General features: G+C 39.4%; 1 protein-coding gene across 5 annotated transcripts in view; it reads left to right on the top strand.

Moving 5' to 3' along the window:
• Nucleotides 1-26,672, top strand: part of DCLK2 (doublecortin like kinase 2) — an 83,801-nt gene that overhangs the window by 51,487 nt on the left and 5,642 nt on the right. For 2 of the 5 annotated variants that reach the window (XR_001520927.1, XR_001520926.1), the window contains 11 exons: nt 6,483-6,555; nt 7,533-7,641; nt 11,198-11,255; nt 14,394-14,513; nt 16,248-16,394; nt 18,608-18,741; nt 20,044-20,121; nt 21,212-21,308; nt 22,785-22,865; nt 23,624-23,740; nt 24,494-24,576. Coding sequence is in view for 3 of the 5 variants with exons in the window: in XM_015624029.2 (XP_015479515.1) it covers nt 6,483-6,555; nt 7,533-7,641; nt 11,198-11,255; nt 14,394-14,513; nt 16,248-16,394; nt 18,608-18,741; nt 20,044-20,121; nt 21,212-21,308; nt 22,785-22,865; nt 23,624-23,740; nt 25,379-25,391 (1,027 nt within the window). In the remaining 2 variants the exon portion in view is untranslated. Of the gene's footprint in view, nt 1-6,482; nt 6,556-7,532; nt 7,642-11,197; nt 11,256-14,393; nt 14,514-16,247; nt 16,395-18,607; nt 18,742-20,043; nt 20,122-21,211; nt 21,309-22,784; nt 22,866-23,623; nt 23,741-24,493; nt 24,577-25,378; nt 25,392-26,672 lie in introns of all 5 variants that reach the window. The other 3 variants (XM_015624026.3, XM_015624028.3, XM_015624029.2) reach the window with 2 other exon arrangements.

Genomic DNA, 26,672 nt, shown 5'->3' with positions numbered 1-26,672 from the left:
GGTAGCCTTGCAAGAATGATGTTTGCTCATATGGAGAATAGATCTGAAGTAAGATTTTTGTGTTTTGTCTGGGTTGAACACTCAGCTTAGGAAAGGCAGAATGTGATGCTGGCTTGAACATGCCACTTTGTTCTCCAAATATTCCATTGTTCTGCGGACTGCAGAAATTCTCCAAGCAGTTTGTTATCCCTTCAGCCTATATAAATGTAGTGCTGTCTCTTCAATACCTTATAGTCTGTAGCATTACCCAAGTTTCATCCAAAGCAGAATTATTCCTCCCTGGCACCAGTTTCACCCCTCAGTCCAGTCTCCTGCCTGAAAGTGCTTCCTTTGGGAGCAGACTGATGTCTGGCAGATTTTTCTGTGTGGCACCGAGAGATTTGTCTTCCTCTCTCGCTTCAGAGCTGGCTGCATTTGCAGCTCTTGGAGGCTGCTCTGTGCCTTTGGCTCAGTGAAAGAAAAGGAACAGTCTGGACTACAGTAGAGCATCTCATTGCTGCATTTGTGCAGCTGTCCTTTCAAGGGGAAATTTCTTATGGAATTGTCAATTGCAGCCTCTCTGGAAGCAGACTGGATGGTCTGCACTGATTATTGTGATCAAGTAATAGCTCCTATTGGTTAACAGAGTGTCTGTGAAGAAGCTGCATAATTCTGTGGAGAGCTGTTTTCTCCATTAGGAGACGACTGAAGGACGTGATTTGAATAGTGCTCGGATTTGGGGCTTGACATGCTAATTGTTACCAGGTCTTGTTTTGCAAGGAGTATGGCACTGGTTTCTACCAGACTGCTGTGACAGTTCTGACAAAGGATTTTGATTAATTTAATTTATTTGCCTAAATTTTAGAATAGATTTTAATTTATCTGTAGGCATTTGGCTGAGTTATTTTCAAGAGCAGTCGTATCTGTGACATGGACAACCAGAACTCAGCGTCTTAAAATCTGTCTGGACAGCTCCTCTGTGGAGCTTACAGCAGAAGATGCCAGAACCACTAGGCCTGAGTCTCCCAGCTGCTCTGCACGATCTTTAAGGAATGCTCTTTGGACATTTGCTGGAGTCCCAGGCCAGCCCAGCACCACCAGGGCTCTGCACAGAGTAGGACACACCCCAGGAGCAGGGTGACCTGAGGAGCAGCTTAGAGCCAATGCACCAGGGCACCTGATAGCTGTCAGTGCTGAGGGTGCAGACAAGGGTTGAAGAGGAGCCTCTTTGTATGGGCCCCAGAAATTGGTTTGCTGACCAAATGGATCACGGACAAAGAAAAAACAGCATAGGGCTGTGGGGGATTATATAAAGGGGCGGTTCAGGGGGAGGTTACAAATTCTTGCCCAATAGGGAAAACTCAGGGGAGGCTCAGAGAGCGGGACTCACAGGGTGCCAACAAATGGGGAAACACAGGGAGGGGACACAAACTGACAAGCAGGGAGACAATCCACTGCGGTGCCCTGCTTTAGGGGAATTCCAACGGGGAGGTCCAAGCCGAGGGTTGGTACAAGGGAGGATTGACAGGAACTCACTGGAACAAGGGGCAGGATCAGGGTGGGTTGGCACTCAAGGGGAAAAGCACAGGATTGACAGCCCAGGGGGGAGGGACAGAGAACATTCTGGGTGAGGAGGCAGGGCTGTGACAGGGATTGGCAGGGGACTGGGGAGGTACAACTTGGGGCAGAACAACTGAGCTGAGGGGTGACAGAGCATACCTACAGAACATAATATTTACAGCACAGAGATGTGCCACAACAGTCTCTCTTTAATAAAATTACAAGTTTAGAAACAAGATCATTTGCCTTGGTTTTTTCCACTGCTTCCCTGTCTGCTTTTAACTGATTAAAGCTCCATTAAGGCAGAGGTAATTCTGATAGCAGCAAGCAATTCTCACCAAAGTGTGCATGTCCCCTTTGCCATCCACTTTCACTCAATTAGGCTGCTGTACTTCTTCCATTTGGAATTTAATTGGTGCTGGGTACTAATGAGTTTTCATGCCAAATAATTCGCCCCCATATGACCAAAGAAAGGAGCAAAACCAAATTAAGCATCTTGGACCTGATGTGTTACTGAAGTAGTGAGTTCCTCTTGTTTTACCCTTTAGGATGCATCTGTTTAGCAGGAGTGTCCCAGCTGTGCTCTTGAGACTAAAGATAGGGAAAGTTATTTGGTGAATCCCAGGGAGAATTCCAAAAGGATCAAGTGTGCTGTTCAGTCACGCTTGATTCTCAGTTATGTTGTAGTAGTAAGGGCTGTTTTGGAGAAGCATAAAACCAGTAAAAGGGAGGCATGGTTTTGTGCAAAACCAGATTATTTTAAGAAATCCATACACCTTTTTGTGAAATTGTGTTTTTTTGGTTACTCTGATGAGAAAAAAAGGGGGAAGCAGTGAACAACTTTATTATTTGGAGAGATTATTGCTTTTCCCTATTGTTCACTAGTTCCTTGTTGCCAAGACTGCATTGCTGCACAGACAAGCAGGATGGCTTCCTGCACTTGTATAAACAGGGTGTCATGACAACAGCTGAATGAAAATTTAGATATAAATACCATGTCAGAGACAAGGCGGCTTCTAAGAGTTTTCTGTCTTTGGGAGCTCAATATTTTGAGTGCTTTTTTGTGTACAAATCATATGTTTATTTTTGTAGAGGGTGGAACAGTAGAACTGAGTGGTACAGAATGGTTTTCTGTAAGCTTGAGACAACACAAAAAAGGAAAAAGAAATCAGGCTTGATGTTTCTGTTTCCTGTAAAGAGCAGAGCATCAGAGCAGCTGCACTTGAACTGCACTTTAAAAACTGTTTTATTTGAATAGCCAGAGAAAAGTAAAATATTTTACTGTAGATTAGAACCTTGCTAAGCTTTTTTGTAGTTTGACAATCAATGTAGAGCATAAGTGATAGTGCTAGTCCTCAAGGCAGACAACTTGCAAAAATGCTGATTGCAGCATCAATTTCTTCTCAGTCTCAGACACTGAATCTTCTATCATATCCTCTGAATGCCTCTATTCCTTTAAAGAGAAGTCTCTTCAATCCCCAAGGATTCCTTCTGCTTCACAACTCTTGTTAGGAGCTGTATGTTAAGGCACAGAAAATTCCTCACAGGAAAGACTCCTTGTGGACAGTTTATCTTCAAAGGGAAGGGCCTTCTTCCTGTCCTTTCTAGCTCTTCCAGCCAGAGTGCCCTTGTGCTATTGTTCAATACATACTGTAAGTCCAGCATCCCAGGCTTGCAGAAGTGTTTTAAATAGTGGACTCTGAGGTTATCATGAAGTCAGGAATTAAAGGTATGTCTTAATAACAGTAAATACGATGGAATTTCCCCACAAACCCAAATAAAAGCCCTTATTCCAGTAAGTGACAAATATATCCAATACCCTAAATATTCTTATTCAGGCTGTTTATTTTTAACATTGCAGTATTACTCCATAACTCAGCATTTCACTTAGCAGAGGCTTTGTTTCAAGGTGAAGATTTAGATATAAAAGTTTAAAAGTATGGGCACGAAGTAGATGACTACTCTATAAAGTGTTTTCTCTTTTGATTAAATGTGTTGAATTCCCATGAAGATGAGATCTGGTGCCTGGGTTATTAATAAAGGTAATGGTGCATTTGGTGTCACGGGACAGCTGATCAGGAGGAGTCCCTTTTACTGATTTGTAGGCAGGGGAAAGGTTTAACATTTTGCTTCAGTTCTAAGTGTACATTTGTATGCAGTGCTGTTAGGGGTGATTTGACTCTTAGCTCTTCCAGTACATCTGTTATTCTGCACACATTGTACCATAAAAATCATCCAGAGACTAAATTAAATTTGGAAATTGGTGTAACTTTGGAAAGTGGTGTTATAACTTCCTTATGTTTACTTGGATTGCTTTGTTGTCCCCGCCTAAAAATAGTCTTGCAATTTCTTTAAAAACTAAATAAAATCATACAAATAAAGAGACTGGAAGCCTTTCTTAGACTTACAATTATGCTAAATAGCTTTGTGTTTGAATTTGTCTGGGTATTACTTTTGGAATTGATGAACCAAATGACCGAAGTGAAAGGGCATTAGAACCTTATCCAACAAATAACTTAAGTATTTGCTTAACTTTCCTTTTACTTCAATGAGGACGTTAATGTACTTAAAGTTAAACATGTGCTTAAGTGATTTGAAGGATTAGTGTCTATCTTCATCAAGGTTTTTAATCTCTTCAGTGTTGTGCACATGTGCTTTGTGTGTAGTTATAGGTAAGGATTCTCTACATGTGTTTATGTAACAGAGGCACAGAGGCCACAGCAGTGGGGATTCTTTATGTGATGCATTTGGTGAATTTACAATGAATTTACAATTTATGTTTAAGGATCACTTAAAAAAACACTAAGTTTCTGTCGTACACATTATGCTACTATTAACCATTATAATAATTAATACTTGCAGTATCTCTATGAAACACTGGTTATATAAACAATGTTTTATTTATGTTCAGAATGTCTTTTAGTTCCTTCTTACTACAGCTGTTCAATAGGAATTACAATGACATAACCAAAGTGTCCCCAGATTTCAGAGAATACTTCTGCAAAGTTAATTCAGTTTCACTAAAATACACTCCACAGTTAGATGTGCCGGCATCCCATGTAGCTGCCAAGGAGTTAGGGATTTCTTTCAATATGAAAATAATCCCCAAATGTTTCCACAAACATTTGTGCCACGGGCAGTCTAATCCTGAGTGCAGAGGTTTGCCAACCAAGGTACCATTCCACTGTAAAAGAAAATGGGTTTGTATCTGTGGATCCTTCCTTACACTGACATAAAAAATCCCACCAGCTGTGGAGTTCTGGCAGAGCTAGGGTTAAACTTTTCACTTCAGATTCTGATCTAACACCTCAGCCACAATGGCAGCATTAATTTAATTTTATTTTTGTACTAATTTTAGTGCTTTTTTTCCTGGTAATGTTTGCTTCCTTCCTGTGGCAAGAAGGAATGTGCCCAGTCATACTCTGCCCCGATTACAAGACTGAAGGAAGTTGGAAATGTGGGCTTTATGTTCCCATGTATTGTCACTCACTGAAAACCCAAAATAGATTACTAATAATTTAGGCTGATGACTAACACTTGGCCATGGTCTGTTCTGTTATTTCTGCTTCAGGTTTGAAGAAAATGTGACTGACTGGTTAAGAGACTGACTCATGATTTTGTACAAATGTCATTTAACCCAAATGTCCTTGTTCCTAATCCCTGTTAAATAGACAGGTAACTCAGAAAGACAGCAGCATTAACGTAGCCTGGGTTTAAGTTATTAGCAAGGAGCAGAGTAGTAGCTCCCTGCTTGCTGTTTGATGCTACTTCTGTGCCAAATGCTGGTAAACTTCATTGTTTCAGGGGCTCTGCAAAATTAAGTTGTACAGCTTCTAGTTACTGTAGCTTTAGCTGATTTGGCAGCTCAGCTGCCACTAGAAACTTAAGCATTCATTAGCATTTCATGAGCCTTTAGACAATATCCCTATCTGTCAGTTCAGTTCTTTCCCTGACAATAGTGTTAATGATTTAAAATATTCAGCAGTGTAACCAGACAATGTCAGCTAAAAGGCAAAATGCTGCATTTGCATTCCCGGTGTCTCGAAAAGCCATTTCAACAGACACCGAGCTTAAGGCAGAGAAGCATTTTAATCCTTCCTGTGGTGAGTTCTGAAAACTACCATAATAGCCCATGAAGAAAACAAGATCTGGAACTTCACAGAACAGCAAGAAATGTTACGTAGAGGATGGGGAATGACCTAAATTTTAATTTCACGCAGCATCCTTATATGTAACTGTAATAGGAGAGCTTATAAAAGTGGTGCACGAAACACACCCATTATATTTTACTATTTATGGCATTCATTCCTATGCCTCCACCCCTTTTCAAAATTTAAACTTACTGTTCTTTACATCCCTGGGCAGTATGACTGGATGACTTTAAGCAAAATCATGAAGATTCTGATCCAGTACCAATTAAGTCATTATTGCAGGAAAATCAGTTTTCTTCAGCTGTCATGCTTAAATATCATTTAGATATTTGTTTATTTACAGTGTCACAGTTACTAAAACTGGATCTGTGTCTGGATACATATCAGACATCTAATTTGAAATGCTTGTAGGTGTCAAATCTTCACACCTATAATAACCTAAAATATAGCCTGATAGATGGTAAATAAATCTGATTATCATAGATGTACTTGGCCACCTAGGCCAAAATTGTAGGTGCAGCTGAAAGGACTTTTCTTTGCTCTTTACTGAAATCTGTTCAACTGCTTGTCTAAATAGAAATATTGTGGCTGAATCTTAAATAGGTACAAATTACAATGATGATGAACTTCGAGAAAGCAAGAATGAAAATAAGATGGGTATAGAAAAGTAAACTGACTGTACAAGTGTTTTTAGTGTTTAGTGGGTTTTTTATTTTCAAATTTGCTACTTTTTTGTATGGCTCTTTCTTGTGATTACCATCAGAAATTAGAAGTTGTTGTGTACTTCCACAGATCTCCCCACATGGTGGATCTTCTTCCAACGTGAATGGTGTACCTGAATCTCTCCCTTGCCAGAGTCCTGAAGGTAGGACACCAATAATTGCTGCCAATCCTTGCCAGAATTTTGCTGTAGATGACACTTGCATTAACACTTCAGAGTGGTTTCTGATGATTCCAAATCATTTTCTGTTTGGAGTTGTTTGTTACCTTGTTGATTCACCTTGGAAAATAATTTAGCACAATTTGTACATCAAAGCAGTTAAGTTAGGAAATAAATTCTGTTTATTTTTTTTTTTTTTTTTTTTTTTGTCCAGTGGTAACATAAAACCTTGCTTTTCAATAGTCACTATTAGGAATTTGACTGATTTTGAGCATGACCTGCATTATCATCTGAAACATGTTTGTGGCTGGACTGAAAGAGGAGCCCTCCTCAAAAGAGCTCATTGTGCTTCAGGTAGAACCACTGGCCAAACAACTGACCTTAGCCAAGCTTAACCCTTCATGCCTTATCTCTTGAAAGCAATGTCAGTTATTTTAAAATATTTTTAAATTTTGTGTTGGAGTAATGTTTTTTAGTTTAAAAATACTGACATAAGCATCTATCAGAATTACTTGCATTTTGGATGTTTTAGGAGCACCTATAAGAACTTGAAGGAATTCTGCAGATAAAACTTCTTGGGTTTTTTATATGCATTGTAGCTGAATCTTATTTGCATTTTTGCTTTGAGTTTGCAAAAAAAAAATAAGTCAAAAAAGTAATTTGAGGTCAGAAAGTTTTAGATGAAGAACTTCTAACTGTATTCATTACTTTTAGAATATGCCTGTACAAAAACATAGCAAGAGACTTATTTGTATGTTCAAAGGTCAAATTACTTTGGGTTCAACTTGTTCTTCTTTACATTTGAGATAAAACCAAGGGGATTGCAGTGGAGAAAACAGATTTCTTTTAAGTTTTGTTTTGCGTTTGTGACTGTTTTGTATCTGTGGAGCCCATTGGGGATATATTGCATCTTGCTGACACTTCCCTTCAGCTTGCATTTTTGACTTCTATTTTTTTTACAGGCTTGAATGGAAACAAGTTCTCAGGGTCATCTACCATTCTTGAGAAGTATAAAGTGGGGAAGGTGATTGGTGACGGCAATTTCGCTGTTGTAAAGGAGTGCGTGGAACGGTGAGCAAGGAAACTTCAGTCCTGCTGTTTGTTGTACTGGATAAAGCCCCGTGCAGTAACTTAATTTCCTAGACAAATGTAATGAGATGAAAGCAAGGAACAGTTGCAAAAATATGCAGGCACTTCAGGAGAAACAGGCATAGCAAAACATGCAGAGCTTCCTATGTTTTCTTCCAGCAAAGGGATACGAGAGCAGCAGAGAACCATGGCTTTTTATCCCACAAACTAAAGGAGGCATCACCTTCTCATGGTGCCTCCTTAGGAAACCCCACAGCTCTTCAAGAAATCTCTCGCACTACAGATGGTTGTGGATGACAGGAAATTCTATGTGGCATCTAAACAGAGTTTGAGAGACCACCCCCCCCTTCTGCCTCAGCAATTCTGCTGTTGTGGTGTCCCCACTGCCTGCTGCTGACGTGATTTTTCACAGCTTTAAGCATTCTGTGGGTTGAGTACTCTTAAAGACATGCAGTTGTTGGCTATCAGCCTGTGCTGGTGGCTCTCTTGGGCTTGCTGCTTGTGTTTCGTGGCGTGGAGGAGCCAGACACTTGAAATGAACCCTCCAACATGCCTGAAATATCCTTGTGCCTGATTCCCTGTGGTGTAGGCAGGATACCTTTGCAGACCTGTGCAGCTCTGCTGCTCTTCCTCTGCAAGCTTTGTGTCTCACACTTTGCTGCCAGTGCAAACATAACAGATGATTTGACTGTCACTTTCTCAGTGTACTTCTTTTTTAGAACCACCTTCTGCTATCTTTAGCAACCTGAGCGTTATGTCAGTTTCTTAAATATTATGAGGAATCTCCAACTTGTACGCAAATACTGGGAAAACTCAGCAAATGACTGTGAAAAACATAAATGTTAGTGAAACTTTCTATTATTTGATCCTCATCTGCTGGTTTTAGCTAAATTTGAAAGAAAAATAATTCTGAATGGAAACATCTCATTCCAGAACTGAGGTTAGAGTAACAGGTCTGTAATTCCTTGGGTCTTCCATCATGCCCTTGGAAATTCAGTGTCAGCAAATGGAAGGTCACACTGTGTGGTCCTCTGGCTGAGGAGACTGGGCAGCCTAACTTCTATCAGTGGCACTAAAGACTGAGGCAAACAAAAAAAGCATTCCATGCCTTTGCTTTATCTTCGTGTCTGTTAGTCAGGCGACAGCCTTTGGCAAGCACCAGTGTTTTCTTTCAGGCTCCCTTTGCTATTGACACACTTAAGAAACCCGTGTTGTCTGACTCAACAACACTGGCCAGTTTCAGCTCTAATGGGGCTTTGGCCTTTCCCCTCCTCTCCCTGCATGCACCAACCACAGCTCTGTAATCTTGCTGTGAAGCCCCACCTTGCTTCCTAAGATCCTCGTGAACACCACAAGGAGTTCCCTGCTCAGCCAAGCTGCTTCTCTGCCACTTAATGTCTGGGAAAATTGAAATCTCCCACAAGGGCAAGGGCTACCAATCCAGTAATTTCTCATTGCTACCCACAGAGTAACTCATCAGTGCTTACATCCCAGCCAGGTGATCCCAGACACTCCCTACACCATCTCCTTTGTTTTCCACTGCCCTTACCCTCACCCAGGGGCTTTCCTGAAAGATAGCAGGTTAAAAGCACAAGATAACGTATTTGTTATCAGAAATATAAGCTGTGCATTTTGGAAATCACTTAAATCCCACTGGAAATGGGACAAGGGCTGCTAATTCACTGAATGTCATCTGTGCTTTTTGGAATGAGGAAACTGGACCAGAAAAACAGCCCTCCAATTACAAAAAAATTTAAAAGGCACAGTTACATTTCACTATCTAGTTTTGTATGTGTTCAAAACTTTAATGCAACATTATTAAATAAATTTTATGTAAAATAAGTATACAACAGCAGTTGCTAATAATGGTGACGGAGGAAATGCCAACCATAAATGCTTCTCTTTTAATTCCTATTAATTATACTTAATTTCTAATAGTGTTGTGCTAAGAAGCCTAAGCTGTGGAGCCAGGATCCTATTACACAGCTACCAGCTGGGATGTTCTACAAAAAGAAGGAGAAAAGATTAAGGTGGTCTCTTCTGTGCCTGTGTGTCTGTATATAAAGACATGAGTCAACAGATGGGCACTGACAGCTCGAGAAGAATCCCAGAAACCTGTCAGACAATGCTGGTGTACGATGTGCAGTGATATTAGCACACAAATTCCGGGGGTTATATCCGCCTTTTTTCCTTGGATGCTGCGGTAGAGGTCATTTGTAAGAGGGATTTGAAGTTGCTGGATGAATTGGCTTTGTGAATGTTAACTCCTCTTGCTCACAGCACGAGTGCTGAAGGTTTGTTAAGTGGATGTTGCTGATCAGTTGTTCGCCGGCTTTCGGATGTACAGCGGTGTAAAGTACAAATGGTGACTCTGATTCCCACGCTGTGCTCGTGGCAGATCTTACATCGGGTCTGTAGCATGAGAGGGTGGCATTTCACTGATACCATTTAGATAAGGGCTTCTATCTAAAGACCAGATCAGGTTGTAACTATGACAACCTCGCAGATGCAGCAGCACTTCCAGGGCAGGGATTCTCGCCTGCAGTTTTTTGATAATGCATAAATGGAATATTACATGTTAATTCAGTTCCTTTTTCTGCAAGGTGCTGATTTTGACCAGTTGTATCTAATACCAAAAGCATGGTGAAAATCACCCTGGAAGTTTGAAAACAGGCCTGATTTGGCTTTTGTATCTACCTCCTCTTTTCAAGTGGTGTTCTGATGCACACTGGAGTCTGTTGGCACTGGCACAGTACAAAATAGCAGCAATTTGGTCTTATGGCAATTTCATATGATTTTTAATTTATAAATAATATAAGTCATAATTTCTTCTTTGGTTAAAAAAATATTGTGTTGCTTTTTATTCCGCTCATTTTTCCCCTTTCCAGAGAAATGGAGATTTTTATTGCTTAAAGGGATGAAAGACAAACAAGAACTCCTTTCTGTGAGAAGTATTTGATGAAAACAGTAATCCTTTTTTACTTTGTATATGACCCACCCTGTTAAATGTCATGGGACTTTAGATGACAGCTGTAGAATTCCACAAAGTACTTTTTTTAAAAAAAAAGTAATACAAAAGCTCAAAATCAGTGCCTGAGAAATTCTGCAGGATTTTAGACTATCTGCAATGGACTGTGGGATTTTAGCTCTGTTGAATCCTACTGAATTTTTTTACTAGGGTATCTTCACACACACACACATATGATTTAATCTTCAAAGCCCACCAGTTGAGCAAAGCTAAGCGGAAGGCTGAAGGCAAATTTTGCATGTTTCCTTAAAGGAGTGACAGTGTTGTGCCAGGTCACAAAGAAGAAATTGCAGCTGGATCCTGGGATTAATACACCCAGGGAGCTGGGTTGTGGTAGTCAGGGAAACAGCAGGCACAAATGCTGCTGAGGAAACAAAAACCAAACCCAGGTCTGCTCTCTGAATTTTCTGTCAGCAACCTCCATGGGCCACAGCATGTTGTTATGATGGTGTACTTACAGAAAATGCCACAATTTTTGTAATTAATGGCTCTTGTGTTTTTCTTGCTTAGATCCACAGGAAAGGAGTTTGCCCTGAAGATCATAGACAAGGGCAAGTGCTGTGGGAAGGTAGTGTACAACCATTTGCATGTGTACAGAAGCAGCACTAGCAGCTGCTCATTAGTCATAAATGGTGGGTGTGTTTGGGTTTTCTGACTGTTTTCAGAGTGTCTCTTTAACAAGATGATAATGTATCCAAGAAGCAAATAATAAAAGCAGTGTGTGTTAGTCTACTAAATAATAGAGAAAAATTAATTATTGCTGATTTTGTTGGGCTGCCAAAAAAAAAAAAAAAAAGCTAAAATGCACTCAAAATTTATTGGACAATTTTGATGTGTAAAATATGGGAGAGGAAATTTGCAGCTATATGTTTATTTATGTAATTCCCATCCCAATCTGCCTTTTATTTTCCTCTCTGTATGGCTCAGCATGCTCCTTTTATAAGCAGAACATGGATTTGAAAAGGAATTTTCACAACCATTTCTTTCTGTTTATGTAGTGTCACCTTCCCGTATTTACAAAGTTCTTTTGTGTTATGAAAACTTAATTCAGACTTTAAACAGAAAAATCTAAAACTGTCTCTTCAGGAGAATAGCATCTCATATAATCCAAGCAAATATCTGAGAGAGTCAGACCTTCTATTTCCCTTCATACTTCTTGAGTATGGATATTTTTAAAAAGGAAAAAAAAATTGCCTCCCCTCTTTGTGTGGTAAGGAGCTGTGTTATATTGTGATGGCTTCCCGTTAGGAGAGGTTCTCAAACAGAAACATTTTGTCTGTGCAGATTTTAAACCATGTGCTAGGTGCTAGGAGATGAAGGTTTCATTTTGCCTCATATTCTCTGAATTTATTTAGAAAACTTAGAAAGGAATCATAAAAATGTGCAGCCACAAGAAAAAGTGCTAGGATTGCATTTCTGAGATTAAAATGTTGCAATTTATTCAGCTGTGGAAAGGGTGACTCTGCATTCCACTGTAAACAAAATTTTTGGATGATGTGTACAGCTTGCAGCTTTAGATGGTTTTTATTACTTGTCTGAGTCAGCTGCTTATGTATCATAAATTGGAATGGTCTGGAGATAGATAATCTATTTTACACAGTAGAGTTTAGAGGAGTTTTCTATTTTTCATTCTTCTTGCTTTAAAACATATATTAAAAAAAAAAAAAAATCAACCCCATGCCCATTGCTCATTTTTAAAGGACCTGTATCTTTATACCTAGAGATTGTTGGAAGATGTTTATGCCTCTTAGGGCAGTGGCAGAATCATCCTGGAAGAATTCCAACAAAGGAAATAATTAAATTTTGGTACAGCTTATTCCTTCCTCACTTGGTTCCACAGTCCTGCCTTAAAAACACTCATCCAGCCCAAATTTGGATGATTTAAGTGTTGCTCATTGCTCCTTGATCTTGGATGTTCAAAAATTTGAATCTGATTGACTGTTTTCCACAAGTGGCTTAAATGCTCATTACACAATAACACCTCTGTAAATAAATCATATTAATGTAGACTGAAACACATATTGCACTATCCAGGAGAACACCATAATGAGTTTTGGAATTATTATTTTTTTTACAGAGCAAAACATAGCAAGTCAGCGGGGTGCTTCAAAATAACTAGCTACATATTAGTCAGCATTTTTTGAGGGCAGATTTTTAAACAGTAGCTCAACAACATTCTGGAGCCTTTAAAAAAAATTACTGTTTATTTTAAATATTAATTATGCCTGAGCAGTTTAGTCACAGATAAAACCACTGTGCCTTAGATGTAATTAATGGGTGTAATAAACTTAGTATGTTCCCTGTTCTTTAGGTTGAGAAAGCTGTAACAATATTCTAGTTTTTGCTTGGACTCTTAATGTTAGTTTTGAATTTCCAGGCTTCCATCCCTAAGGCTCAGTATGCTGTGGCTGTTCACGTCTGTCTGGTGATGAGATTCAGCATTGTGTTTAACAGAATTGCTTCCTGTTTGTCTGTTTTGTTTTCTCTCCAGAGCACTTTGCTTGGAGCAGGCATATGTTTGTTCAGAGTGACAATTGCTGCTCTTTCAAAGTGAATTTCAAAGGTGTGACGTTTAACCCTCTTGTGCCGCGCCGTTCTCTCACCAAACGAGACGCACACGTGGCATGTGGTTTCTGACCTATGTAGGCACAGAAAGCTTGGGCTAAAGCACAATGCATCCATAAATAACCCTGGAAAAAGAAGGTGAAGTGCTATGAGATCTCCAGTCACTGCCTATGCACAGTGGATCACATCTCCTCCTAGTGCTCTGCTCACAAATGCATGAAGTGCATGCTCCTTATCGCTGCATTCAACATGGATAAGTTCCCAGTCCAGTGACGTGATTTGTTCCTTGCCAGGGTGGAAGGAGACTTGTCTGATGCAAGCTTTGTTTCTTATTTTGCAGATAACCTAAATACAGTATCCATATTCCAGCATTTATGTAGGAAAACTAAAATAATTCTTCACATGGAAGGGACACGCAATTTTTTTTTTTTGCTCTCCAGTGTTAGAATGTTCTAGAAAACAAAGCATTTGAAACTCATTTGTTCTCGAAAGCCATTAGTTCCTCAGAAGCACAGGGAAGGGGGGATTGAACTCAGTCTGTGTGCTGTTAAGCTGTTGGACTCAACAAAAATTTAACTGAGCTATTAAACATTGTGCAGATTGTAAGTCTGAACAGACATATAAAATGAACCAACATCCATAACCAAAGCACTCAGAATATATTTTTCTTTAATATATTCCATGACTTTTTTTGAAAAATAAAGTCATTAGATACAAAATCCTAGGTAATCTGTCCTTGAGTAACCTACACTAAATGAGAGGTGAAGGATGGAGAGGATCAAAAACATGTTAGCTATTGATGAGGGGTGACAGGTTCTAATGATCCATCTTGGGGGCAGAAAGGTTCTGAACTTAATTTCACCTCATAATACCCACATAAGAATATAATCTGCACTTCCTGAATTGGTGTCATGTTCTGGGGTCTTTTTTTGAAATGCCCCAGTCGTTACACGTGTGTGAAATATATCTTAAATTAAATGTGGTCCGTGGTGAAATACAAGACCCAGCAACTGAAAATAATCTTCTTCTATATAAATTAATCAGCAAAAAGAGTGCTCTCTGATCAAGTGATTGGTTGATCAAAGGAAAAGTGAATTGGCAAGTTCATGTTTCAGAGAAACTTCCATCCTCTCCTGAACAGGAGCACCTGATTGAAAACGAAGTGTCTATTCTGCGCCGAGTGAAGCACCCAAACATCATCATGCTCATAGAGGAGATGGACACCCCCACAGAGCTCTACCTGGTGATGGAGCTGGTCAAGGTAAGGCTCAGGGGGCTTCGTTTGTCTTGTTTGAATTCTCTGTGTTGGTGTGAAATCTGAGCGCTATCCAGGAATGTTAAGATCTTGGGAGATATAATCAAATAAGGTTTCAGTGGCAACCTTCATTTTTTAATCATGAAAGTACACCTGTCAAGCAATTATATTAATGGGATTTCTCTCCAGTTTTAATTTGACTATTAACACAGATTTGAGGTAATTTTGCAGTGTGCACAGTCTAGACGGAAGTGGATAGTGGGTTTTGTATCATGCCTACAATGTGCAGGGGTGATAGTGATATGCATATGAACACCTGAATTTATTTCACTGTTCTCATTGTTTAATGATTTGATTTAAAGAAATGAATTCTCTCTAATGAATTTATCTTAATAGGCAAGACAAATAGATTAAACTCAAGTGATTTTCATCCTGGAAAACCAAAACTCAGAAGATCTCACCCATTTTGGTAATATCAAACAGTTCACCAGAGAATGGATGCTGCTTTCATACATGTACAGAGAAAACACAAATATTCATTTTGCTGTCACCTTGTGAGCCAAACACATGAGTAGCATCAGGTTCTAGTTGTGCATTCTCTTGTCTGGGTTCTGTACATGCATAGCAACACTGCATGCTTGATTAGCATGTCAGATACAAATAACATACAGCAAAAGCAGCACTGCTCATTTTTGGAGCAGCACTTCTTATTTCTGACTGAAGCACTGTTACATTCAGGAGTCCCCTCTAGAATGGTTGCCAGACTGGGAAACCTCTAAAGAGAGCATATAGTTGTTGAATACATAATTTCTGTAGCCCACTTATCCTTCTTCCTTTCTGGAAGTTATTTTTATACCCTATAGGCTTTTTAGGGTTTCAAGACTTTATTTTTTTATGTTTTAATTCACCACCATCTTGGCCTGTATTTCCTGAATTGCTGCTTCTCTTTGGTGTGCATTGAAATTCTTGGAATGCCACCCACAGCTCAGACAGATCACTCCTACACATGTATCCAGGGAAACCATCATGGAGACACCCCCATGAAATTTGTTGCAATGACTGAAAATGCCGCATCAGTAACTCACTCAGACATTGCTGTGTATTCCCAGAGGAACAGGGCATCCATAAACAGAGCTTGACACATTCAGAAATCACCTGGAGGTTCTGCACTTTGATGTATCTCGATCAGTGTATTCATTTATGTTGGAACGTGCTTATCTTTTTTGTCTCCTTCAGCTATATTTATTTGGTATTTCTTGCAATATCTGCAGAAATTTGAATTTGCTGAATATTTGTTAGTTATGAAGGGGTTCTTTTCTTTTTGGGCTAATTTATTTTAGGCTTTACTCAAAATCAGGGCTGGTTTTCAGTATGCTGAAGGTATTATACTGATAAGATGAAGAAAAGTGATGCTGTATGCCTGTATCTGTAGGTAATATAAATGAGTGATCAAAGGTAGGAAAAGCAGTAGGAAAAAATCTGTGATTTGTCCAAGCTCAGACACAAGAAGCCTGGAATGCAGTTAGGAATTTAATGTAGATGACCAAAGACCCAGTCTAGTATCTTGGTGACAAGATCATCTTTCTGCCAAATTATTTTATTTTTTTTTTCTGTTTAACTGTAACTTGACCATGTCTTTTGTGAAGGAAGATTATACATGTTTGTTTAGGGTTTGTTTTTTCTTCTAACAACCTTAATTATTTTTTAAAGAGTGATTTTTTTTTCCTTTCCATTACATAGGGAGGAGACTTATTTGATGCCATCACTTCATCTACAAAATACACAGAGAGAGATGGGAGTGCCATGGTCTACAATTTAGCCAGCGCTCTCAAATACCTGCATGGTCTCAACATTGTGCACAGAGACATCAAACCAGAAAATCTTCTGGTATGTCCCATCTATTTTCCAGTATTTTCTCTTACTTTGTTCTCATTAATGCAAATGCTTTTGTATAAGGAGCACAGCAGAGAATAGCAGGCATATTAGTTTAGAATAAGTATGTATAAAGTAAATCTTCTGCTGTGAGATAACAATCACTGTAATGCAGGAGAGCTGTGCTCAAACCTGTCCTTACACCTATCTTTATTTACATTTTGATTGGCTGCCTTTTGGATAAGCAGGAGTAGTGTCTCACAAAACAATTAATTTTAAAGTTATGTCAATGAATTATTTATCAGGTTGCAAGTGGGAGAAAGGTGGGCTGAGAGCCATTTCTTTCATTTCTTTGAAAAATCCTATGGTTACCATCTGAAGCCAGTGGTTTTTTCCTTTCACTGTAACTGTAGGATCATCTTTCTGATGGTTTTCCAGTATTCTGGCTGGGAATTAACCCTTTACATAGGTTTATTCTTTTCCTAGGCAACTGGCTACTTTTGTTTTCAGCAGAGACATAAAACAGCTGTGTTGACAAGAATTACCATGAAGTCTGCTTTGGGAACTATTTATGCCCTGCTCCATGGAGGGCATCATTCCCATTCTGTCCACAGAATGGGATCAGTGTCTGCTGTCCTGCTTATATGCAAAGGATACACTTGTGCATTACATGTTGGATATTCAGTGTCATGCACTGAACAAACAGGGCCATAATCTCCCCTGCTTGAGGCTTTTCTTAAAATCTTCTGTGGTGTTTGTCAGTCCTGTGCAGTGAGTTTGCATTGAGAGTAGGAGTCAGTTTATCCCAGACTGGATTTTGAACTATTACAAGGACAGGGCTAGAAGCTAAAAATATTTCCTAATTAATAGTCAATTCTTTCCCCAGTAATTCCACTGACAGTGTTTAGCAATTTAAATAAACCCTCAAATAAATTAGATTGTTTAGCAAAAAGCAGTGGGATGGGGGGCGAGGGGGGGAGGCTTCTCCTGGAAAATGTTGTCACAGCAACATGGCACTTGAGAGAGAAAATGAAGGTGCAAGTCTCACATACTATTATTGCATCTCCAAACACAGACAGTCTAAAGAAATTTTAAGCTCTCATTACTGATTGAATCAGTTATAAATAGGCACAAATGCCCTTTCTGCCTAGAAAGCCTAAAGAGATTACTCAACAGATGCAAATCTTACTGTGATTGACAGCAGCAGAATGTTGAGATAACATCCTGGTATTGAATGTAAATGCAAATAATTCCCATCAACTGCTACCTGTAATTGCACATAGTTAGGTTTTTTGCACGGGGTCATCCAGGCTGTCTGGATGAGAATTACATTCCCTTTGCTACTCATGCATTTAAAAAATGCAAACCCTGAGAGTAATAGCTGATATGAAGGTGGTGTATAAGGGAGAACAAGTGTTTCCATTACTGATATGAATTACACAGGGGAATGAAGAAAGGTATTGGAGTGCTCAGTTGTTTGGTGAAGGCAAATAAATTCAGCCATTCTGGAGATTATGGGGTCCCCCATTCTAGATGCCTTTGAAATCATGTTAATATGAACATTTCACTTTAAGAGAAAAACTGAGATGAATTTATTAGGGGGATGTTTCCTTTGTGTTGGTCTGGTTTATCCCTGCCAGCAGTTATCACTGTTGCATAGCACTTTTCTATCAAAATTCAGCTCCTTTCATCAATGAAATGACTCTGTGCTAGATTGTTTACAGGCCTTTTGGTAAGGTGCCGTTGGGTCTGCACAGAAACCCAAACTGCACTTGCCTAGACCAAGCACAGGGAAGACATTTGCTGATGAAATTGCCCAGTGTGCTGACTAGATTGATGCAAAGTTAACAAGATGTTAAACAAATCTGATTGTAGCTGCCAGTCCCATTTTAAACTCTAGGTCCCAGTCAAATGAAAGTAGAGTATTATATTTTACTGAACATATTTAAAACTTCTCAATATTCAAGAACTGGGTTTTCTTTTCCACCTCTAGTTGCTTGAGGCTCTGTCATGGTCTGACCTACATAGCTGGTAGACAGCTCCATTGAACACTTGCTCCAGCTGCAATCAGTGGGAATATAATTTTTTCTCTTTCCCTACAGGGCTGTGGAAATTACTTCTTTTTCCCATCTTCTTGGTGTGGTAATGATGATTTCCCATATAAATTAGAGGATATAAAAATGCAGATGTTCTTCTCCTCATTCTGTGTTAAATTTTTCTGATTCTAGGTGTGTGAATATTCAGATGGAACCAAGTCTTTGAAGCTTGGAGACTTTGGACTGGCGACGGTGGTTGAAGGCCCTTTGTATACTGTCTGTGGGACACCCACCTATGTGGCTCCAGAAATCATTGCAGAGACAGGGTGAGCATGACTGCCTACAACACAGACCTGGAAACAACTATTTTTTGCAGGTTGTAAGATCTAAGTGCTCCAACAGGCTGGCCCTCCATTGTTTTGTGACCAAACCACTCATGGGCACCATTTCCAGCTCCTCCAAGAGGCCAATATCCTTGCTTTGCCTGCTCCCAGAATTCACTTTTGCCTCCTCTCCCACCTCCCCAGGAGCACCTCTGGTGCAGTGGAGTCCATTTATTTGTACTCCCTGCCTCACTCGAGCATCCAGAACCCATTGTACCGCCTGTGACATCTGCCTGGGGAAGAACAGACAGGCAAAACACAGTGTTTGCATTAGAAATGGAATCATTTATGTTGGAAAAGGCTCCCGAGGTCACCTAGTCTAAACCTGTTCTCAGGACAGTTGTAATTAGATCACGTTGTTTCAAGTGGCCCTTTTGGGTGACACATCCTGTTTGATAACAGTTGAACAACCCCATTACTCTGTATTTAACAGGTCATTGCATAAATACAGAAAAAAATTTGTAAAATGGGGAATTTTCACCAATGGCAGATTTTCACAAGTCCTCTCTCATTTTAGACCTATGCTATGAGAACTCCATTTCGTGCTCTGGATGACTCTTGCCATAGCTGTGACCACTGAATTTCCTGATGGAGGGAGGTTTTGTTGCGTTGTTTCACTCCTTGTTCAGTGCATTTGTTGCATTGAGAAACATTTCACAGCTGCAGTGAGCTCCTGTGTCAGAGGGCACCTCATCTGCATGGTAGAGGTTTTGACAAACTGAATCCACTGAATAGGGGAAAAGGCCTCTTTTTGACCTCCAGTGTTTTAATTTTTGTGCTTTAAAAGAAAAATGAAGCTCCTCTTCTCTGTGTTACTCACTGGAGAGGCTGGAGAATTGGTGTGTCTTGTTGCTTAGCAACACATGATAACCTTAGAGAGAGTTATTTCACTGTAGGGACTGAGAAGGCACATCCTTGTCTTTAATCATTAGTGGCTCTGGATTGGGAAGTCTGGGTACTGACTTGGGTTTGAGTATATTCAGAAGACCTTGGAGAGCCTTGAGGCTTATGGTAGAGAAAAAAAAATAAAAATAAAAAAAAAGAAAACCATAGAATCATGGTTTCTTAAAGACTGTAAAGGTGTGAAGAAAGATGCTCAGGTACAAAAGGCATCACCACATCACCGACAAGTAACTTAGCACAGATTCTCACACAGTCCTGTCAGTGTCGTTTACTTTTGATTGGAATGACTTTTTTTGTTGTTGTTGTTAATTCAACACAAGTAACACAGCCTTGTTTTCTCAGGTATGGCTTAAAGGTGGATATTTGGGCTGCAGGTGTGATCACATACATCCTGTTATGTGGATTCCCACCTTTTCGCAGGTGAGTGTCAAAGGGAAAACAGCAAAAATAATCAAGTTCTTTCAGAGCACGTCTGACCTTGCTCCCTGAAGGAGGCATCCCGAGGGTGAGGAATAAAGGTGGATTGGATTGATGTGTTTTCCCTACGTTTTTAAGTGGTTTTCATTTGTTCCTCATTTTAGGTTTTGGGATCACTTTTATTCATTTGTTTTCCTACGGGGGCAGGTGTTTTAGTGCTGTGTGGGGGCTGTGAGGGCAGAGCCGCTTTTCCTTTTGTCTCCATGCGGATCCCAGCTCCGCCATCCATGGACACGCGCTGCCCTCTGCCGCTGGCGCTGGGGCGCGGCAGCTCCCGGAGAGCGGCACTGGGAAACCAGGAGAGGGGAAAAATGTGCTTATCCTGCCTTTTCAACCTTCTTCGTCCTCTTGGGAAGTGTCAAGCTGAGCGATGAGGTTTGCAGACATCATCTTTGGTACTCAGAGTCAGGCTATGTATGGATTCTACTGAAAATCAAATGGTTTTGTTTTTCTTTTTTTTGCCAGAGAATGAGAAGGAATTAGCACACTTAAATAGGGAATTATCCTCATAACATATAGGTTACTGTTACTACAGGGCCTTTATGTTCATTTTTGCAGCAAAATCCTTAACAAAATACTTAGGTTTTAACTAAATCACCACACTGAACAAAAATATTTTGCAAACAATGCAATTATTGTTGGTGGGAAAATACTAGTTCAGGTGTTTGGGTTTTTCATATTGTTTGTTCATGTTTAAAGCTGAAAAATGTGTTTTGAAAGATCCATTGTACAAGCAAATGTATTCTTTGGTTAGAGTTTTGGGGTAGGGCACAGAGAATATCCATATCATGCTAATAAGAACCGGGTCATGAGTGAGATTAATAAATGTGTGTTAATAATGCAGTCCCTATTCCAGTGGAAGAGTTACCTCAATGCATTGGCTCAGAAGAGCTATCACTGGATAAACTTGCAAATTATGCATGTCTAGTAGTTATTAACATAATTTCTGTTCCATCCCCAAATCAAGTTAAAGTTCCCCATGACAAAATGGCTTTTTATCTCATAGCATTTTTTTGTTACTGCTGTTTTACAGTGAAAACAACCTTCAGGAAGACCTCTTTGATCAGATACTTGTGGGGAAGCTGGAATTTCCCTCTCCCTACTGGGATAACATCACTGATTCAGCAAAGGTACTGATATTTTTCCCACCTGAAAACAGCATTTCTGATAAGCCCCTGTGCAGCCTGTGCTCAGTTGGGAAGGCAGCCTGAAGGATCCAGAGCAGCCTCTTCCCCGGTGTCCCCAGCTGCTGTGCCTTTTTAGTTTGCACTTAATAGTGCCTAAGGAAAGCTCAGGTGTTTTGCCTGAGCAAGGGCAGCAGAATGCCAGCTGCATTCAGGGGACATCACATGATACCCAGTTCCCTTCATGATGCACTTAACAGCAGGTTCAGTGCTTCAGCTGTAAAATAAAGGTGTCTCTGAATTTTTCCCTCCTATCACTCTTTAAAAAAGAAAAATTATTGCTTTGTTTGCAATTCACAAACATTGGATTGGAGGCAGTTGGCATTTCTTCCTGTTTTTCTTGTGGCATTTATCAGAGCTTTTCAAGATGTGTGGCCATTGCTAATTGTCACTGCCAGCAGTTCTTCTGTGATCATTGCAGTTTTGTTTAAAATCAGTTTCTGTAGGACAGAGATCCAAATTGTAAGGCCCACTTCTCAGATTAAGTCACTAAAGTGCTCTGAACAATATCTGAGGATATGCTAGCAAGTGGATCCACTTGGCTATCCAGCCAATGAGAAGTTGAACTTTCTTTCTGCATTTTTCTGCATTTCCCCATGGGTGTTTATCCATTTACCATTTCCCAAGTCCCAGTCATCTCACACATTTCCAGACATGCATTCTGAGCAAACAAGGTCCTCAATCTTGGTATTCAAAGTGATGTCTCACTTCAGACTTCCAAAGACTAAATAACTTGGCTGGTTGGGAAGGCTCTCAGTTAGGTGTTTCATTATCATCTGCTTGAAGAAACCATTTCCCAAAACTGAAGTAATGGACAGTCCCCTTGAAATAACCTTGATGGGTATGAAGACTGATAATTTGGAGGCTATAGAAGGTTTTTTGAGGGGGGGCTTGCTCAATCTTGCTTAGTCTTTTATTCTTCTGCAGCAACACAGAAGGAGAAGTGTTTTCAAATAATTTCATCAGTTTCTTGACTTTCAGATGCAGATTCTTGTCTCTGATTTGTGTTTTTTATGTAATGTTACTGATTGCACGTGCACTGCCCAGAGAGGATCTCATCTCTCACACATTTGGTTTTTTTCTGGTATGTGCATGAATATATAGAGAACAAAGTAGAACATTAGAGCTGATTTTTTAACATTTCTTTTTCATTTGTTTTCAATAGACTCATTGAAACATAAGTACAGTGTGTAAGTTGATATCAAACACACTGCCTAGTAGACCCTTAATCCTAAAGGGCAAATTTAAGTTCCACTTAAGTCACACTGGTATCACTGTGTCTGGTATCAGCTGGGGTTGGTTTTTTCCCATCCAGATATCAAGGAGATTCCACTGAGAAGGAATGGGTGCAACAGTATTTTCAGTTTTAATACCCTTTCCCACTCTCTTCAAACCCTTTTTTTTTTTTCTTTTTCAATGAAGGAGCTCATCAGCCTGATGCTACATGTGAATGCTGAAGCCCGGTACACAGCAGCACAGATCCTAAGCCATCCCTGGGTGTCAGTGAGTAAATCACATTTCACTTGTGTCTAACTTGACATTAAACCTGTAAATCTAACCATTAACATGTAGTGTTCAGAAGCAGCAGTACAATTAGCAAATATAACACTTAATTTACCACAGGCACTAAGCTGATGCCTTCCAGGTCCTTCATCTTCTCAGGCAGCAGGAAGGGGAACACCACAGTGCGTTGCTTATAGATTTAAAATCAATTAATTATTAAAAAGTACTGGGTTTACGTGGACACAGTCAATGCTTATTTTCAGACATGGTCTAAAATAAGGACTGAATATGATCTGTGGAGTTCCCTGACACAAGATTAACAAGTGTATCAATGGATAACAGCTTCTCTCAAACATATTTATGATACTTTATAGCACCTCCAGACTTAGGAGGGTGATGGGCCATTTAAAGAGGTGATTTGAAAGAAATACAAATGAGAAATATGCTTTTCATTTTTAAGATTATTTCAAGCATGTTATTTTTGAACTTGCTTGAATCAAACCTGCAGCTTGTAATTGTGGGACAAATCATTGCACTGGAAGTGTCACATGTCATTTTAAGAAATAGACGTTCATTCACAAAACAGTGAGTGATTCCTCTGTTCCTTTCCTCTGGAATTGTCTCTCATGTAGCAGAGTGTGTTCACCTTTGGACTGCCTATCTGAATATTTACTATGCACTAAAAAGCAGAAAGTACCTGATGATAAAAAACTTTTTCATTTTTTCCTAACTTGAATATTGTGTTCCTTCTTACACAGGATGATGCTTCCCAGGAGAATAATATGCAAGCTGAAGTAACAGGTAAACTGAAGCAGCACTTTAATAACACCCTACCCAAGCAAAATAACACATCTGCTGGGGTTTCTGTCATCATGGTAAGAAAAATGAACATTTTTATACATTGATAGTATACTGTGCATATTTTCCTAAGAGTGATCTATGAGCATGTGTGGTGCAAGAATAGCAAACCCAAAATTAGAACAGTCTCTAATTCTAGTCTTTATTGATGTATAATGTGGATTTTCTCATCATTTCTTGGGTGCTACCCAAGAGATAAAAAGGAGCTTTCAAGCAGAAACATGTGAACACTAAGCAGGTATATGTTAAGATGAAGTTAATGAAATATTTCAAATTGTTAATAATAAAAACTGTGGGTTTTTTATCATACTGCCCACCTAGTTAAGTAGGGTCTTCCTCTGTGCCTGACCAAGTATTACTTCATCTTGAGCATAGTGTTGTTCAACTCTACCTGTGCCAGGAAATGAGGCTCCATTCCAGAAACTTCCTTTCTTTCTGATCTTACTGGGGCCCATCCTTGTCTGATGCAAGGATGGACACTGCACACAAAATGTATCTTCAGTAACTTAAAGTTATCCATGGTAACATTACAGGGACTTCCACCCTCACCCTCCCATTAGTATTAATTACTCTCAAAGTCCAGCCCACATACATTAACACAGAATTGTTTTAATCATCTGAGAGCCAGTAAATTTAAATAAAATGTTCTTGCAAATACATTTGTGTGAGTTAAATAAGCAAACAAGTTAAATGTAGGAAAAGTGATAACATAAAAATGAGTCAGGAAATAGATTTCAGGTTCATGCTCTTGTCTACATTTCATTTGACAGTTTGACTTGACAGTTTGAGAGGGACTTCAGAGCTTCATTCTTTATACTGTTGAGACTATGGATAAGCCTGAAGCTGAAAACTGGTATAAAATGCACTATATGTAATAAGAGCAATTTTAATTCTAACTCTCAGCCCCTCTCCAACTTGCATGCCACTTCAGCCTGTCTCAGATCTCTGACACAGCGTAGCTTCTGGCTTCTTATTGGTGTGGGTTTTTTCTGTTAGCTACTGACACTCCTTCAGCCAGGAAAGTTCACCTCATTTTACCTTTTCCTGCTTTATTTCCTTCTAACAGGTATGGAAGGATGTAAATGCATAATTATTAATTGCTGAATGCAGCTCCCAGTTAATGCTGAAAGGAAAAGTAAAACCTTGTTCAAAACACTGTGATCTAATGAGGGTTAAGCCCCCAATTTGTTATTCTTGCCCTGGTTCACCTCGAGCTTTACCTTTGTGTTCAGAAATTCTTCACTTGCTCCAGCACTCATTGCTTATCAACATTCAGCTTCAGACAAGCACACTGTGTAACTCTCATGTATTGCAGTGCATTGCTCTCTCTCAGTCCACCAGCACATTCACTGGAGCCCCTTTAGCACCACCTCATTCCAACACCTGGCCCATGCAGATAATACCATCCTGTGGCAGATAAGTAAAACTGCACATCCCGAGTTCAGTGTCCTTGCACAGGGGGCTCCTGCTGCCCCCAAAAGCATGTTGCTCTTAATTCATTACTGATTTTTTTTTTTTGTCAATTAAAAAATGTTCTGTAAATCTAAATTTGTTGCAATTGTCTTAGTTCTGCTTAAAGTAAGTCTAGTTTCTGTCCCTTGCTTCCTTCCTTTTTTCCTCCTTTCCCAATGCCTGCATTGCTTTCCTCTGAGTAGGTCCAAGGCAATGGTACGTACTAACGGCGATGCTTTGTTCTGCTGCACAAAAAGTACATGGTCTCCATTTGTAACAAGAAAGGAGAAATAACTAAGCCAGTCTGAAGTGGAAAAAAGTTGTACAGCCACACCAAACCAGCAAAGGTGTAAACACTTAGGAAAAAAGCATTCTGTCTCGAGTGATGCATATCTGAAACAGGCTCAGCAAACGCCAATAAAACCATTTTTTAATTCCTCAGAAACATCTTGATCGATTCTCCTGGCATTCATTTTGTGCACATCTATAGCTCACTGTATCTAAAAACAGCTAAAAAAAGATGAGAACCCTTTGAAGAGAGAAGGAAAGTACTAAACTACTGAACTGAACATTGTTTCTATTTAAAATAAACATTTCAATTGACACTACCTTTAGAACTAGACAGAAAATAATCAGTCCTAAATAAATAAAAACATTATTTCTTAGCAACAGTAAAATTAGAAAAATTGCATTACCTACCAATGTATTGCTGCTATGAGGATAGCACAGGAGAAAATCACTGTCAGCATGAACTGAAAGCATGTCTTTCCCCTTTTAAATAACTTTACCTGCCACTGAAATAGCAGAAACCCCTATTTACAACTTTTTCCAGCAAGAAAAAAGGCAATGCAATGGTGTCTTGATAATGATAAAACTAGTGATGATAGACCATCACTAACCTCAAAAGCCCATACCCAGTTCAGTTGCTCCTTTCCTTGCATGCTCCCTTTGCAGTGCTGTCTGTCAGTAGCAGAGAACTTAGTTGTGGATTATGGAATTTTCTCCTTGTACCTCTATGCAGGGAGGCTAGTGATGTCACTTGAGTTTAAAAAAAACCAAAACCATAACAACAGCAAAAAAGGAAAATACCTTATATCTGCTGTCCTTGATGACTTCGATACAATAAACACATCTGAAAAAAAATGAACCATACTAAATTTGATTCACGTCAGAAAATTATTGTAGTATTAAATACTTCAGTGAATTGTGTATTAGTCAAACCCAACTAAAAACACAGAAATTTTCACATTTGTAAAGCAAGTCCTATCAAAAAAATAAATGTCTGAGGAAAAGGCAGAGTACTTCTCCTTTACAATTAGCACATATCCTTTAGAGGACATGGAAATTATTGTCTTCAGTAGATGTACCACATACTTAAGGTAATCCACCTATTCAGTATGGAATTCTCAGTTTTCATTACAACCTGTTGCTCTCTTCTCCTGTGAACTCATTTTTCAGTACAGAATTCAGAAATGATGCCACCATGAGAGGTCATTT

This window comes from Parus major, chromosome 4, assembly GCF_001522545.3.
Source record: "Parus major isolate Abel chromosome 4, Parus_major1.1, whole genome shotgun sequence".
Lineage (NCBI taxonomy): Eukaryota > Metazoa > Chordata > Aves > Passeriformes > Paridae > Parus > Parus major.
This window is presented reverse-complemented; position numbering and strand designations above follow the sequence as displayed.